This window comes from Protopterus annectens, chromosome 3.part1 (genome assembly GCF_019279795.1).
Source record: "Protopterus annectens isolate FY-2018-M chromosome 3.part1, PAN1.0, whole genome shotgun sequence".
Lineage (NCBI taxonomy): Eukaryota > Metazoa > Chordata > Ceratodontiformes > Protopteridae > Protopterus > Protopterus annectens.
Genome location: NC_056732.1, coordinates 1,074,165,212 through 1,074,184,054, shown reverse-complemented (window position 1 = coordinate 1,074,184,054; position 18,843 = coordinate 1,074,165,212). Strand labels below are relative to the sequence as shown.

Below are 18,843 nucleotides of genomic sequence, written 5' to 3'. Positions count from 1 at the left end.
GTACCATGTGCCATCATCATCATCATCATGCATCCTGTGGTCACTCATGGCTACTACTGTGTGACAGACCACTGCCTAGCATGCTGTACCTGAACTGCAGTGCCATGGATGCGTTCACTATTACACAGCCACTTTGTACATGGGTGTATGAGGTGCCCAGTAGGGAGCATTGCCTAACATGACTGTGTTATGTGTTGAAGAGTGTTGCACAGCCCCCTGAGGTACATCATGTGTGTGTGGATGACATGTGGGATACTGAAGTGTGACCTTACAGCGGGTGTGTGGTTACGCCATATGTAGCATGACTTTGTGTACTGCATGTGATAAATGTGTTATGTTGTGTACAGTTGTTGCAACTATGCCTATCCAATGTGCAGTACAGGGTTGCCACAACTGTGGGTCATGCTCTGTGTATTGCTTGTCATTGAGGCAGCTACTGACATTACTGAGCTGTGCAACGTCTCACAGCAAACATGCATGGCATGCATTATGCGTAGGTGTGTTACGTGTACATGGCCTACACCTCACCTATGACATGCATATTTCATTACCAACATTGCAGGTATAACACACTCACCAGCATGGATCGGCTGCCCTGCCGTCACATTGAGGGACCTATGAGAATATGAGAGGGTTTGTCAGTGGCCACAACTGTGGCATTGCTACAGTGGGTATGCTAAACTGCAGTACAACAGTCAACAGTCACAGGTGTAGGGGTATTATTCACACTATCCGTATTGCACAACACTAGGCAGTGGAACTGCTAAACACACAGTACACATCTCACATAGACATAATCTAACAATACAGTTAACTGTAGTCTACAGATAGGGCATGTTACCTGCTTGCTCCAGGTAGATGTGCTGGGTGGCTCCGGCCTCCATTACAACACATGTCAGAGGTTGATGTAGCTGTTGTCCAGGAGCCACCACGCTTAGGAGCAGCTCCTCCGCTCTGGTGAGGGGGGGATGAATGGCCACCCCCACCACCTGTGGCAAGCTGCTGTCTTTGGATATCAGATGCACGCTGCTGGACTTGTCTAATTAAATCACTGCATTGATTGCGTACCTGCTCTTATGTCCGGTTATATGCAGGCCTATGTCATTTACCCGACGAACAAGTTCCTGCCACAGTGCAGTCCGCTCCTGCTGGTGCTGGCTGCTTCTGGAGAACAGCATTGTGTACCACTGCAATAGGCTGTCGAGTATCACCTCTTCCTCATCCGCTGTGTACGCTGGGTTGTGTCGGTGGGCCATCTGGCTGAAAAAGATATGAACAATATGTGTGAGAGTGTACTGTGGCACACTTTACACCTTTACCCACAGATATCACTTTACTGACATATATACCATCCTATTGTCTTTCAGAGGTTACACACGTTCAATACCACTTATTGGTTCTCAGGCCACATCTAACTAACACTACCTGGCAGACTCTATATATCACACCACTATACAACAGTACCCGACACACTGTTTGTGACACATTGCACAACGTCAAGACAGGGGTGTATATCACAACAATGCACAAACAGAGATGTCATCCATTGCAATGGATGTAAAGTACAGGTACAGTAGTACCAATCAACCACCCTAGTCATTGATGCCATAGCCCTGCCTAACAGATGTGTCCAGTTGTTACTGTAGGTGGCATACTGCTGTAACAGACTATATATGTTGCTGAATACACACATTTATCCTGTAACACATATATGATTGCAGCCATTGTACAGGCATAATCACACACACATCAGGCAAACATACAGTGCACCACTGTATGCCAACACAGATGAGCATTACCTGTGTACCATACGGTACTGTGTGCCACTACTTACACACCCTTATGCCTGCATTCTGTCCTCTGTGCAGACTACAAGAAACACACATAACAGTGTTTCCAAGCAATGTGAACACACACCATACTGTGCTGTTTAGGCCTACAGCTTCAGGTAGTACTACAGTTCATATTGGTGATGGATTCACCAGCAGTACCACTCACTAAGCATACATGTATTGCTTTAGCTTACAATGAGACACCACATTAGTCAACGGAGAACTATGTCACATCATATGCCGTACTACTATGTATGCCTAACAGTACATTACACATCAGTTACTGTCCTCACAGCTAGGATAGGCACTACCATGTCAGATACAACATTACACTAAGCTATCACACCATTACAGACCTTGCACACATTCAGCGTTACACTTATTCAACCTCACATAGCAACTATTGCATTAAGTACATGTGTGAGTGCATAGTGTCATAGGTAGGTAATATGCTATTGGCCCTAGGGCCTATGGCAGCCTGGCCATATGCTACCCTGGCCTTTGACATGCATGTACTTTGATTTTACTTGCCCCTGCCAACCTGAACCACAGAGGTGTTTCCTGGGGTGTATTACCAATCTCCCACACAATCATCAGGGGTATTTCTAACAACTGCCAAAGAGGAGCCTTGTTTGCTATTGCTATGTGGTCTCTTCCGGTGTATGGCATATCTCTGAGATGGAAACCTATCCCTCCAGCATGTGCTGTTTAGTGAGCTGACAAGGTTTAGGGCCCTAGAGTATGTATCCCGGAGGGATTGTGATATGTTGCAATGGTGGTTGTCACCCAGCTATGGGTGTGACATACCTCTGTATGTCCAGCAGAGGTCACCTCTGTGTGGCCAGTATGCAATACAGTGTAGTTGTGGTTTTGTGAGTCAGTCTGCATAGGACATCTGTTTGCAGCCAGTATTACCCTTTGGGAGGTCTGTCTGTTGTGGCCTGTTCACCTGGTGTAGTTGTCATGTGAAGTACATACCATACAGGGCATAGTGATGAGTAGAGGGGAACTCTACCCTATACTTCCATAGATGACACACCTGTTGTCATGACACATACCACACAGACAGATTACAGGTGTAGTGTGGCACTGTCTTCATCATAGCAGAGGCTACTGTCCACCTGTGTCCCATGTTCCCTTATCACACCTTCACTGTTAGGTAGATCTCTACCTATGTGGTAGCTAATGGGTACACTGTTTTGGGAAGGTGGAATGGCACTGCAGTATCAACACTTGTCTACAGTCCATGCCTTGGTCACCACACACCTGTTGTGGGTTTACAGAGTGGTCCTAGCAGCAGGGAACTCAGAAAAGTGACTACCTTCTGGATTTAAGTATCTTTGCTTGTTTTTCACTTAAAATAGCTTCTGTAGCTTACCTTGAACTAGCCTGAACTGTTTTTTAACTGATTGCTGCATTATTTTAAAATCTGCACTTAAAGTTACATTTAGTCGAATTTGATCGAAAGTTTGCTTGTTTGTTTGTTTAATTTAACTGTGGAGGCTGCCCACTAAAGTGTGCTAGCCTGTGTAACTTATTTATCACTGTTTCTGCATTTTCTGTGTGTTTCTACTAAAAAAACAAAAAAAAAAAATAATCCTTGTTTTCCCGCCTTCCTCGACTAGTTTAGACCAGTTTACAGGCATTGCTGTATTCTGGGCTGTGGTGTAGTTCCTGTGTTGTCCATTACCTTACTTGGATAGAAGGAAGTTTCTTTGCTCACCAGTGGGAGTGGGGAGCCTTGAGCAGCCTACCTGTCCTTGAGGGAAGTGACCTCAGCACAAGAAGCTGTAGTAATTGGTTGTTTGGGACCATTTCCAGCTCTTTTGTAGTTCACTGTTTAAAATCCGCGTTTGCACGGCTTTGTGCGTTCGTGCGCATAGCGCAGCGCCGGTTAAACAAGGTTAAACTTTTTCTGGCTCTGCCAAGTCTGTTCTTCAATTTTTCCCTTAAGGAAGCTCTACTCTTAGTAAAACCAGACTACTCACTGTATTATAAGCCTAGCACTTGTTCTCAATACTTCTCTACTAAGTAAGCACTCTCGTACTAAGTAAAGCACTACATCTACTTACCACCCCGGTGAATACCCACTTCCCTTAAAGGTATACCACTCCCTTATACTGTTCTAGCATGTCGAGTGGTAGATTACTGGCGTCGTCTCCAGTTCAGCTGGTCAATCTGGGCATCTTGAGACAATGCTACAATTGTCTCATGTACACAGACAACCCTCTCCTCCTCCCAACAAACACAAATACATGTGAGAGATGCAACTATATAGCCAAACTGGAGGCTGAACTCTCTCAACTCAGGGCTGGCATAACCAGACAGGAGGAGATGGCAACCACACACACAACAATCCCAGTCCCACATAGACCCACCACAACTGCAAATCAAACACATAAAAACACAAAGACATACTCGGAGGCTCTAATAAAAAAATTACCAAAACAACAGAGGCTCCCAAAGCAGACATCCAAAAATCCACCACCTCAAAACAAAACACATGCAACACATACTTCAATAAATTAGTGTGTCGACCAATCGCAGCCCTTAAGGCCAAACACCTTGCCTGATACACTAGCAATAGGTGACTCCATAGTCAGACACACTGATGTCCCACTGACCAGGCTGAACAAGGAGAAGGTGACTGTGTGCTGTCTATCGGGAGCTAGGATCCGCCACATAACACACGCACTCAGGTCACTCCAAAGCAAGTACAAATATAACTCCGTCATTGTCCATGCTGGTGTGAATGACCTGAGACATACCTCCCTGGACTACATGAAAAGAGACATAGAGGAGCTCTCCGATTATATAGCCCAGGCTGGTATGACCCTGACCCTGAGCAGCATCTTGCCCTCACCAAGAATGATACCACAATACAAAGACAAGATGATCAGCTTTAACAATTGGCTCAAGTACTGGTGTCATTCTAAGGGGATCCAATTTCTGTATGCCTGGGATGATATGTTGGACAAGCCACGCTGCTTCGCAAGGGACGGCTTACACCTATCACCACTGGGCTTCCGGATATTGGCTAAGGCTCTTGCCACCCCCATAGTGCCTTTTTTAGGCAAGGCTCAAAAGACAAACCCACCTCCTTAGAAAACAAAAATGGAAAAAAACTAAGGGTAATGCTGCTCAATGCCAGAAGTCTAAACCTCAAGATGCAGGCACTTGATGCACTCCTCAGCATGGAGAACATCGATGTCTGTGCAGTAACTGAAACCTGGTTCAAGGCTCCTGAGAGCACCCCAGCGCTACCAGGCTATACATCATATCATGCTTTTCGGCCCCAAAACCCGGGCCGAACCACAAAGGGAGGGGGAGTGTCCATATTCATAAAGGACACCCACACCTCCAGGTAAGTAGCAACACATGAAGCATCAGAGACCATACAGGTGCAACTAACCATAGGCAAAACTGCTATACAACTGGTAGCATGTTACAGACCACCCTCCCAATCTCAAGAACCCCACTCAGCCTTCCTGAAGACATTGGAGGATATGAATGTATCACAAAATACCATCATACTGGGAGACTTCAACTACCCAATCATAGATTGGGTACATTATTCTAGCCCTAATACCCTAGCCCAAAGGTTCCTGGAGTTCATAAATTCAAATGCACTGGAACAACTAGTCACCTCTCCCACTAGGGAGATAATATACTAGACCTGATCATCACAAACATGGGGTCAAAATGCTCCACACCGGAAGTATACCCCTCACTAGTGAGATCTGACCACAAACTAATCACCCTGGATATACATATCCCACCTTCACCCCCAGCACAAAAGACCACAGTGAAAAACTTCTCAAAAGCAGACTTCACTCTTCTTAAGACTGAGATGGTATCCTTTAAGCCCACTGTGCCAGGGGATACCACATCCCACAATGCCGAATCCTTCACAAATGCATTCTATGGACATCTCCAAGAATGCATGGATCATGCAATCCCAAACAAATCCAAGTCCCTCTCCACCAAAAGTAAGCATTCTGTCTGGTGGACCTCAGCCATAAACAAATTGTATAACAAAAGAAGGACGCTACTGTACGTCAGAGCGAAATCCCATAAAGGGAAGACATCTCTGATCATCATTAGCAGAAAACTATGTTCTGTCATAAAAACATCCAAGGCAAACTTTGAGAGAAAAATCGCTAAGGACACTAAAGATAACCACAAAGCCTTCTTCAGCTATGTTAGAAACCTCAAGGAAACCCTCAGATATGCTCAGAGTTGGTTCACAACAACAAAAAATACACTGAACCCACAGATATTGCTAATATTCTGGCTGACAGGTTCAGTGCAAATTTCTTGCCTCCCTCTCCCCCAAAAGAAGAAATACTTATCCCAGCTGAATGTAATCTCCCTGTCATCTCAGATGTCCAAGTGAGAGCCGCCCTAAACAAAGCAAAAAACACAGCATCAATGGGACCTGACGGTATCCCGGGGTGCGTGTTACGTGAACTGCAAGAGGAGCTAAACCCACACATAAAATGCTATTTAACCTTAGCCTTACTTCGGGATATGTACCTGAACACTGGCGTACAGCAACAGTGGTCCCACTCCACAAGGGGGGTGCCTCTACAGACCCTGGAAACTACCGCCCCATAAGCTTGACTAGCCTGGTCTGCAAAGCTATGGAAAGAATCATTATGGATCTCATAAACGGAGACATAGGGAACCTACAGATGCTTGACCCCACCCAGTTCGGCTTTGTAAAGGGCAGATCCTGCCTTTTAAACCTGGTTGACTTTTTTGAAACAGTCACTAGAGCCATTGATGAGGGCAAAGCAGTCCATACAGCATACCTGGACTTGGCTAAGGCCTTCGACACGATACCCCACTCAGGCATCATAGATAAGCTAAACAGCTTAAAAGTAAACCCTTATGTCACTAGATGAGTTGCAAACTGGCTAAAGGACAGAACCCATAAAGTTAAAATTGCTGGAGCAATGTCTGAATCAAAGCCAGTCACAAGTGGTGTCCCACAGGGATCTGTCCTGGGACCCCTCTTGTTTGGCATTTATTTCTCAGATGTTAAAGCAAACATGGGAGGGCTGTGGCTGACAAAGTTAGCAGATGACTGCATACTAGGCACCATAGTCGATACACCAGCACTGAAACGGACAACTGGTGCCGTAGTCACGGCCTTAAACTAAATGCCAAAAATGTATAGTCATCCCTTTTGGAAAAAACAAAGTACCCACAAATTATCACATAGACAGCAACCCACTGAGTACGGAAAAAGTAATCAGAGACCTAGGGACCCAAGTAGACAGCGACCTCTCATTTGACACCCTCGTTGCCAAAGTGGTTAGAAAAACATTCTACCTTGCACACCTCATCATGAAGGGTTTCACATCCAGATCCAAGGATGTCATTGTACCCCTATATTCCTCCCTCATCAGACCCATGATTGAGTACAATGCCCCATTTGGTATGTACCTCACCCGGCACTTGCAACAGCTGGAGAGACCACAAAAGTACCTCACCAAAAGGATCAAGGGTCTCCAACATATGTCTTATTCTGCCAGACTAAAGAAACTTCAGCTCTATTCAGTAGCATACCGCCTGCTCAGAGGTGATCTCTGCCTGACGTACAAGGCCATGTCCAACCAGGATCTGATGGACATGCTCCACCTCAAAAAATCCAAATCCATCAGGACCACAAGAGCTAAAGACTTAAACCTCGGCACAAGTATGAATAGGACATGCTGGAGGGATAGATTCATAACCCAAAGGCTTCCCATGCTTTGGAACAGGATCCCAGTTCGTATTAGGCAGAGCTCCTCACTGACTCTCTTCAAGAGAAATCTTGATGAGTGGATGGGAGATCGTAAGTTTACCCCAGGGGTCACATCTGTGTCACTGCTAGACAGGGGCACAGTAAACTAATTCTATTATATAAGGGACCTTCACTGTGTCTCTACTAGACAGAGGCACAGTATTCTTGATTTATTCTGTACATTTTTGTACCATTTCATGGGGTGGCAAAAGCCACATCACTATGGCTAGGCTTACAAATGCCCCAGGGCAGATAGCCTAGTACTATACTATGAAACTATGAAACTATGAAACTATATGACCCTGTGTCTCTCTGTCTCTCTCTCTCTCACTATATATATATATATATATATATATATATATATATATATATATATATATATATATATATTATGCATATCTATACACATACATGTACACATCCATTGCTGTAAACATGGATGTACATATAGGCACATGTACAGTCCACCTTTCATGGAGGGGATATCACTTATGCGACAGTTGTGGGATGTACAGGTATGTGATTAAATTGCACAGTGTTGTGCAGAATGCATGTGGGTGTCCTCAGCCCTTGTAGCATTAGCAGGCCTCACTGGCTGTAACACAGCAGATCTGACAAATCTGTCCCACAGCATTTAACCACCACATGACATATATCAACACTACCATAGCTGGCCTTAGGCATAGGCCAACTGGGCGGCCGCCTAGAGCACCGCTCTAGCAGGGGTGCTTTTCCACTATTTATGTGGTGTAGTAAGACAAGGATGGGGGCACCAGGAAGTGTGGTAGGGGGCGCCGTGGAGCCCTTTTGCCTAGGGCACCAGTTGACCTAAGGCCGCTTCTGCGCACTGCATGCTGTTTTCTAGGCCACACACTACGACCTGCATGGATATATGCACATATCAACCTTCACTGACAGATATCTCTCCACCCTTCACTAACAGTTGCAGTATGTCACTTGCCCTATGCACATGTGCAGATACACATAGATACATACTGCTGCCACACATGGATGATTTGCAGTGTGTAGAGTACTCTTCAGGAACATCTACAACATGCCAACACATGCATGTGAGTTAGATACCTTACCTTTGTATTTCCCTGCTCCGTGTGTTACGGTTGTGTAGTTTTTTTTTATTGGTGGTTTGTTTTGGGTTTTCGCCCTCTATTTAACTTTCTGTCTCAGTTTCTCACTCTGTTCTGTCTCTGTCTCAGTTGTGTCTGTGTTTATGTGTGTCTCTCTCTCTCACTCTCTATCTCACAGCACCTGTAATGATATAATTGCATGTGTGGACTGCAGGTACAGCCTGCTTTTCTAGGTATCTGCACTTGTGCATGTGACAGCCTCTGCACCAATTGCTGCCCACCATTCAGTAATTGCATGCAACATGCTGTTTGGTGATTGCATTACTCACTGTGATTGCAGCCCACTGCTATAAAATGCTAGGTTAGGTAGGCATAGCCCTTTCAGATTTCCAAGGTGTGGCCCATGCTTGTTTGCTCTGGACACCGTTGTGTTAGTCTGAAGGTTGGTATATGTCTCTTTTCTGATGCTAGGGTTGTAACCAGTTATATGCATGTTGTACTCAAACCTGAATGTTGCTGCTTCCAGTACACACATCTCAGTGTAGACATGTACGCACCCCTCCAAATGCTAACACAGGATACATGGGAGTATGTACTTTTTTCTCACTTACACAATTAACTGCCATACAAATGTGGTTATAGCACTGTATTCCTGTGGCCAGTATTTACCCTGGTCTGATACTGTGTGGTGTCTGTAAGGTGCTACTGTAACATTATTCCCTGCTAGGATGGCTGGTTCTCCTTTCACAGTCATGTCATGCAATTCCACAACAACTGCTGGTAAAGACCCACAGAAAAGGATTTGTGTTATACCATTCCTAATTTCCATTTACATTCCTTCATTGTAATGCATGATATATTTATTTCAGAACCAAGTTATTTGTATATCTGCTGTGACTTAGTGGTAATTCATGCAGTCTATTGTGTCAATGGTCTGGGGTTTGAGACTGGCAGAGGTTTTTTCTTTTGCTGCTCAGCAGAACAAGGGCCCTGCCATAGAGTGACTAAGGTACTTTTAAGCAGTTATAAGCATGTTTGCACGACGCTTAGCGATGCTTAGCTAAGAGTAAACATGCGCACACTCGCTTAATCCCGCTGACTACTGCTCAAAAGTGCTTACTCCCGCTAACCCCCTTGCTAATTTCTTTTAAAGAAAAGAAAATGGGGAGATAGGAAAGTGGTGAAAAAGGGGGCACAAAGAGGGACAGACAGTAGGTAAATAAGCTCGGGATGTGCAGGACGGGTGTAGGGAAGGTCCATAGCTGCCCATTTCTTTAACAGCAACAGCTGTGCATATGCAATGAATTTGGAATGAAATTTGAAACCTTCCACCCCTGGGAGAGGGGTGAGGACAACAAAGTATGTTGTACTGCCAATTGTAATTATCAGCTTACATGTCCAATGGACATGTGTGCGAAATGGGCAGCTATGTATGGGGCGTAATTTTTTTGTGGGTACAGATTGCCCCCTTTTTTTTTTTATTTTTTTTTTCAGGTGAGAGTGGGAAGTGAGGTAGAGGAAGTAGGTATGTCCGGGGAGGTAGGTTGGGAAGATAGACAAGACAGACAAGACGCATACAGGGGCGGTGTATGACACATGGGGTGGGTGAACACAATTGACAGGGTCAGATGTTTGGAAATCGCAAGCCCATGAGCCCACAGATGGTAACAGTGAAACTGAGATCCCTACCCATGGGCAGTCACCACTGAACCTTCACAGTCCCAAGGGTGGCTGTGCTGGGGGCTGCGTAGGATGGGCAGGCTCACCCATGAGATGTGCCACTCTCGCCTCGAGCTGGCATAGGGGATCAGCGACTGAACACTGGATCTCCCTATGCACCACAACCCGGACCCTTCAAAGGATGACAGGTGGCCCTTCTCCGCCCACGCTTACATGGGGGGGACGAGCCCCATCCCCTGCAGTGCTTCCACCCAAAGGTGGCACAGGACCAATGGAGGAGGGGAGCCTGGGCTGAGCACCAGACCTGCTGGTGCCAGGTGCACTCACCAGCTGAGGAAGGACAGGTGGGTCCGCTAGGACCGGCCTTCCCATACGTTCTGTGATTAGGTGTGTTTAATTACAACATAAGCAAAACAGCATTCCAGATTAGTTGTAACAGCATGCAGTAATATTCCCATTAACCTAACACACCAAGGTTACAACAGTTGAACAGCAAGCATAACACATGCATATATTGAACCACAGTGGATATTCCAACAGCATGCAGGGATGTTTGATAGCAACAGGCCACCATGACTGTGGTGTTTAAACAGGGCACATGCATCAACGTGAATGCAAATATTTATAGAACAATAAGACATATGTCCCAACAAATATTTAAGATTACACATACCCATTGAGGTGTGGAATTGCATGGTTTATGCACATACAGTAGGGTGTAGAAAAAACCTTGGTTAACATCTTATAATTACCTTTTCGTCTACACTGCATTCCTAGTGACTGCAAGTGTATATCCCCTACATGTATTATTACACTTGCCACCATACATTAGGTTGTGTAATGGGTTTGGCTAGTTCAATATATGCCTGACCTATATCTGACATACTAACTGTCCAGGATGCAGATGTTACTGCTACATATTTCTTGATTGCATTTATATTTCTTTATCCACATATCTGGGATGTTTTCACATGACATTTTCACTTCGATTTGTACAGAACCCTGCATTTCTTGACACACACTCACATTTCTGGGGAAAAATAACATGCTACACGTGTGCCAGATTTACTTATTCATGCCAGCCATTAACTGACTGTTGTGGACTGTATATATGTTTCACAGCTACTAGCACTTCCATTACCCACTTTATATGGGACTGCACAACTCTGGGTTGCCAGCACCTTTTCAAACAGTACTGTTTGTATAATGCAAGGGTACAACAACATTTCAAACTCTGTGACACAGACACACTCCGGGTTTTAGACCTTTATTAATGACATTACACACTTTTCCACAGGCTCACTCCTTTATTTGTTTTAATGGTGTATATGGCAGACATGTTCAAGACATATTATACCTTTATTAATGGGTTAGAACACTCTTTTTTTCAGGCTCACTCACTTATTTTATATGGCAGTGCCTGCAGAGATATTATTCCAGACATATGTTACCTTTCTTAATGGGTTACTACACTCTTTTTCTGCCTCTCTGACGTTTTTATCTGACAGTACATGCAGAGGACTTAATCAGGCAATTTTATGGCTGTATTATTGGACTACAACACTTTCTTTCATGCTCTCTCCCATATTTTATATAACAATACATGCAGAATAATCACTAACCTGCCTGGTGATGCAGCCTTAGCAACCTATCAGCATAGGCTTGCTGATTCACAGCATGGTCACCTGCAGCTGTAAAGTAAATGAAGGGATATTGAGACATACCTATCCATTATACATACTCCATTATCAATTCTTACATTCTGCATTCCATGGCTACATACTCAGTTGTGGGGCATCCCGCATCCCACGGGCCTCCTGTATCCATTGGTTCAGGCGGTCCTGCTTTCGTCTCCTCAGGTCTGCATGGTGGTGACAGACCTGCTCACCAGTCCGAGGAATGCCTGTGGCACTGGTGAGGTCACGAGTTAACCGGTTCCAAGCATCTGCCTTGACCTCCGTCCCTTGGAACTGGCCCTGCAGGAGTCTTGACTCATGACAGTGGAAAAGGAGCCAAACCATGTATTTCGACTCCTCGATGCCCCAACGTTGCGCTCGGAAGCATGTTCCCTCTCCGACACCAGACATTCTAACTGCATATGTGAGCTACAATCAGTTATGGCGTGTATTCCTGCCTGTGGGGCTTAAATATGCCGCATTTCCCGCCCTTTTTTGTGATTGGCCATTTTGTAAAATTCTCGGCTGACTGCAGACCTGCTTAGTAATGGTTAAACTACCATTAGTAAGTATATGAATGTTAACAGTGGTTGTTTCCCCTATGTTGTCATGGCTTAGTGGTTCTGTACTTTGCTTCTGATGCACAGAGTCCTGGGTTCGAACCTTGTCATTCATTTTATTTTCATACTGTCCAGACAGGCTAGGGGGTGTGGCTGCATTCAAGCAACTTTGCTCTACATTGCTCCTCGGTGCCCTACGGTGCCCTGGTTGGCACGGCGCGCACGTCCACACAAACACATTGCACTGGGAAAAGCGCTGTTAAACTATGGGCAACTCTATTGTGCTGGGTAAAGCGCTATTGAACTATGGGCAACTCTATTGCGCTGGGTGAAGCACTGCTTAACTGCAGGCAATTTTATATTGGGATCCTTTAAAATATTTATTTTATTCACTGATACATTGGCCATTTCACTGCTTTTTAGTTATGTTTAAACATATATGTTAGGTATTATTCCATATACTGATTTAAAAAATAAATACGAAAGGGAGTGGTGGGACTCGAACCGTGAATGCCTCTTCTTTGTATGAACGCTCTACCATTACGCTATTGCTATTTGGTGTGATTTGCATAAACATTCTTTCTTATGCTCTTCCATGTCAGAATTGCTAACTGTAGCTAAGCAATGGGCACACCCGCGCACACACGCGCAAATACGGGCAGCTATTTTGGGAATTTAAAAAAAAATGTTATGCGTTTTAGAACTGTGATGGGGGTTTACAATATCAGACAGTGAGGTGTTGGGTGCAGGGACATTTGAGCGGACTCGCTCTTGTTTATTTGCTTTTATTTTAAACATTTGCAGGGGCGTGGACATTTAGGCTGCTCGGCAGTCGGACACGCCCCCTGCTTTCTTACACGGTCCGTGTAAGACTTACGGTTGAGTCAGCGTGCCCTCATGCATATTCATGTCACGCTGACGTCATACATAGCGTTCAACTGCAGTCTCCGAGTAATACTTATTAAGTCTTGCACGGAGGATTCGTGAATCCAGGGGCTTCACTTTCTCACACTCATCCAGACAGGAGTCAGGGAGCTCTATTCAACCTTAACCCTCCCCCTCTCCATCTAAAGTGGAACCGCAAATACTCAGGGAGATTGTGTGGGGAGAATAACTTTTTTTTTTTTTTTTTTATAAATGGCTTTATAAAGTACCTGAATACATTGCTGATTAGCAAGTCATTTTGTATGTGAAGGTTAATATTGTTTGGGTATGTTCTGCTTTAAGTGGGAGAGTTTACTGAGTGTGTCAGAGATTGTATTTATTTGTATACCTGAATGTATATGCATATAAATCCCTTCTGTGACTGCGGCTCTTTGAAGCGGGTAATTCAAGTTAATGGTAATAACAATATAGAGCAAGATTTTTTTCCTGAAACAGTGATTTACTTGGTTTTATGTTTTATTTTCTAATCTGTCACACTGCTTGATCAGTTCAGTTGTACTGCTAGCTTGAACAGGGCTGTAGCATCACCTTATGTGTTAATTCAGTGTGTAAGTTTAATGTGAAAAACACTGTACTTTGTGCCATGATACAAAATTATGTAACCTTGTCTATAGAAATGTGATACTAATAAGGTGATGATGGAAAGCATTGTTTTTCTCTTATGAATACAGTCATAGCTTTAAAAGATTTGTAATTATACAGTTATGTAGCTGTATAGTTCAGTGCAGTTATTCCTTGCTACATAACTGCTGTGGTAGAACTTGCTTATAGTGCTGTAAGAACTCCTTAAGCTGAAACAGCACAAAATAAATGGGAATATCCTGTGAATTAAACTGCTGCCTTCAGTAATGGTTTGAATAGGAAGGGTGCTTGCAGTTTTATAATTCAGAAAATGCAAGCCCCCAACCACAACACACACACACACACACACACACACACACACACACACACACACACACACACACACACACACACACACACACACACACAGCTGTAATGTGAGAATTTGCATAGATATTGCACTGTCCATAGAAAATCCATCACTTAGTATACTAATTAAGCAGTATAACTTTCTATAAGAGATTTTGTGCATTAGACATATGAAGAAAAAAAAAACGGAACAGGGTACAGTACATGTAAATGAATTGCATTCATTTGATTTATATTTACTCAATTAAAGTTCTAGTAGCTGTCATGCCATAATCTTACATAAAGCAATAGAAAAAACACTGGTCTGGACTAGTATCAAACATTTACTCTACAAATTGTTGAGTAAAGTGTGTGATACTAGCACAAGACTAGCATACGTTTGTGTTAAACTTGTTAATTAAACTCTGTGGTACTAGCCTAGACTAGAGTATTTTTGTGTTAACCTCGTTGATTGAACTCTTTGATACTAGCCCTTACAAGCATTTTTTGTGTTAACTTGGTTAAACTCTATTACTAGCACAAACCAGAATTAGTTATTTCCTGTGTGCTGCTGTAGACTTTCTGAACACTGATTTTGGATATCTTTTTCGTTCTTGATATCACATAATACTAAGTGCAGTTCAGAGTGTGACCCACAGGAAGTTATAGAGCGCAACAGTATGAATGTATCAGTGTTTCTCAATGTTTTTGATCAGTGTTGCTTGTTGTCTATGTATTTCTGTCTATCTGTTTTGATTTCCAAGTTTCATGGGTATAGCTTAGATTTCCTATTCATGACTGAGTACTGCTGATAGTAAAATTTATGAAGGGATTACTCACAAGTCACAAGTGCTAATCATACCTGCTAAATGGCCAACTTAAACTTCAATAGTGACCAACAGAGTTGTACACATTTTTGCCAAATAGTATTTCCATGTATCCTAATGTTCTTTGTTGTCATACAGTTTGTAGTGTAATATACTGTGCAGGCATAATTTGTAAGTATAAACATGTTATGAACATAAGTTAATACTTGTACAATATGCTGTCACAATGATATGTGACAAGCTATCACCTCTTCTGTCCAAGCCAGCCAAAACTGCCCTAGTAAAGGAATACTCTTATCTCAACTTGAAAATGGACTACCCATAATAGCTGCAGCCTAAAAGAAAAATCCCACCACCTCGCAAACCATCTCCAATAAAATCTTCTGGTTCATTACTACCCCCCTCCCCATTAATGAGCACCACTGCTGAACTCTTGTTTGAGCCTAATGACTCCCAGTGCTTTTGAGAGCCAACCTTCTTGTGGGATCACTAATTCACAAAGCCCTTTCTCCTGAGACATCTTCCCCTCTCACTCATAAACTTTTCAACAAACCCCCCCACATATAATCTCAGAGATATCTTTCATTCTGAACCCACCCTACTAACTCCAAAAACTGAACATCATTGCACTGACAATGTTTTCTCTATCCTAGCACCTAAACTGTGGGACTCCATTCCTGTCTTAATTAGATATGTCCAATAGTACTCGGACTTCAAACAACAGCTCAAGGAACACCTCTTCACCCAAACAAAGTACAGCTGCACGTCACATGAAACTTGCAGCTCTCTTACACCCCCTTATCCCTATTTCATGCTTCCTAATCTCATCTTGTCATGCCTCCACTTACTGCTTGTCACTCATCCTACCTCCCCTTTTCTCTTTGCATCTCTCACACATCCTCTCCTCTCCTTTGTACTCCTTTTCCCTCTGCATGCCTCCCTCACCATTCCTGTATCTTCTCTCCACGGTATCCTTTAATTAAACTATTCTCTCTTGCCTCTTCTATTGTCTTCATACCACCCTATATAATGATATGCTGTTATCCCTGTAGCATAAGCCATCTTAGTCATTATGGATACATCTTTTCCAAAAAGCTCTGCTGAGCATAATTCCATTTTTCATCCATGTTTTGGCATTGTAAACTACTTGAACTGAATATTGTAGCATATCCTTGTATCTGTAAACATGTTTTATTCATTTCTTAAGTGATCCTGTTTGCCTGGGCTGTGCTTGCAAGTAGTCCATTGAGATCAGTGCACTACCATGGTAAACAATTATAAATAAATAAATAAATATTTAAATGTGGTATACTGTTACCTGTCAGGTTTAGAATAGACACACCAACATTTTTTTTTTGTTTTTCTTTGCTGTGGTAGCCATTGAAATACGGAGATTTTGGCATGGCCTTGTAGAATGTCTTCTAGATTGCCTCAGAGAGATTCTGGTGAATCATGTGGGATCATAGGAGAAAAGGCTGGAGGTTTACTGGGCTATGCTCAACAAGGGTGGAGGAATGCTGACCTCATCTGGAGACAGTATCAGGAGGTAGAAAGAACAGGCTGAGAAAATGGAAGGCTGGGTCTGTCTGTGAAGATGAGCTCAGTGTGGCAGTTAACCAAGGCCCACAGTGGCAAGACTTAAGGAGGGGATGAAGTTGACCAGAAATGCTGGCAACACTGAATGCTGTTGGGATTTTGTGTGGTACCTTTTAGTGCTGTGTGGAAGATGAGAACAGTGACATTGGATTGGCCATCTGGGATGATTGGTCCCATTTTCCAAAAGGAGCAAGTAGATGTATTTCACACTCAGACCTTCTGGGAAATACTACAGCAGGGAAAGGACTGTGCTTCAGAACAAGATGAAATCCATCCTGGCCATGCATCATTGGGTCATCTCTATCCTTGTACAGATACAAAAGAGCCACAAGAGTTAACATGTATGTTCTAGTTGAACCTGGGAGAAGTGTATGACTGTATACCCCAAAATGTGCTCTAGAAGGTACTGAGGTCCCAAGGATGCTGCTTTGTGCCAGTCAGTCCCTGTATATGTGAGAAATGTGTATGTAGTCTTGGCATTAGGTCTTGTATATATTCAGTGTAGGTTTAGGACTCTGCCAGTGGAGTGCCTTGCCTCCCCTCCTTTTCTTGATAGGATATTAGGGCACAGCCAAAGCTTGGAGAGAGTATCCAGTTTATGATAATGAGAGTTGCAATTTTGTTGTTTGCATGAAGTGTTGTGCTCCTTGCCTGAAGTAACTGTAGTTTCCAGCATGCATTTGTGTGGCTTGCTGCTGTGCTGTGTGTGAAGCAGAATGTAAATCAGCATCTCCAAATCAGAGGTCATAGGTCAGTCCTGAAAGAGAATGGAGATCCCCTATGGCCCACCTCCCCATTCTGAGTTCACCAGCTCTCTCCCTTGTAAAAGGTGTGGGTCTGGTGGTAGGGAGTGGGCCAGTTAGAAGATGTCATCCTGCTATGGCACTGTGACCTTTGTAATTACTGTCTTCTCAGGGAAACATGCCTGCACACTGTTGCACATGTTGTCCCTGGCTGTGTTCAGTAAGAGTATTGCTAGGCCCATTGCTGCTGGCGATATTCCAGCTACCCAGCAGATGTCACCAAGGCATGGGCCAGTGCCCCTACCCCCTGGCTGCCCAAACCTGTCCTCACCAGCCTTTCAAGCACTTGTTCTTGACTGTAAACTTACTAACTGCATGTTGATAAATGGAATTCATACCTAAGGAAGCACACTAGCTTTATGTACACATTGCTTCCTAACTGCATAGATTTCCCCCTTTTTGAATAATGTTTCAATATCAGTGTTTTGTTTTTTTGCTCACGTTAACCATATTTTTTATGTCAAACATTAATCTTTCCAAACCTGTTGTCTGTTCTTCTTGAACTAAAATAAAGCAACTACAGTTAAATCAGCTACAGCATAAAAAAATAGATTAATGCTACAATCAAGAAACAACTTAGTGTAAAAAGAAAACAGTACCATTCTAGGGGGGAGTATGTTTTGTTTGTGTTTATATATATCCACATAACCTTGTCTGTGTGGAAGCAAGTAGATATGTAGATAATGTGAATGTTTTTACAGTGGCTCACTACCTTCTGCTTCTGGTAGTTGCCAGTTTTTTACTGCTGGTGAGCTTAGCAGGTAGCAGGCATGCAGTTTTCATGTTATGTGACATTTTCACACATTTTTGATGTGTGGCAGTTTCAGATCCTCTTTTAGTGTTAGCCTGCAAGCTCATTTTGGGTTCATGAAAACGTTGTTAACAAACAGGAGCAAAAAGTTGTCAAAGCTCTTTGCTAGTCTGAAAAATATGTATTTGATAGTAATACACATTTGTTCACACATTATAAATAGTTTTTTGTTCATTTACTGTTTCAGGTTGATTATGATGTTTGCAGTAACTATGGCAACTGGCTTTATAGTGCTGGAATAGGAAATGACCCTCGTGAGAACAGAAAGTTCAACATAATAAAGCAAGGACTTGATTATGATGCTAATGTAAGTAACCCAGGGAGTTTT

General features: G+C 43.3%; 1 protein-coding gene across 1 annotated transcript in view; it reads left to right on the top strand.

Moving 5' to 3' along the window:
- Nucleotides 1–18,843, top strand: part of LOC122798356 (cryptochrome DASH-like) — an 807,604-nt gene that overhangs the window by 699,491 nt on the left and 89,270 nt on the right. Inside the window, exon 13 of the mRNA XM_044067208.1 lies at nt 18,703–18,822. Coding sequence (XP_043923143.1) covers nt 18,703–18,822 — 120 coding nt within the window. The remainder of the gene's footprint in view (nt 1–18,702; nt 18,823–18,843) is intronic.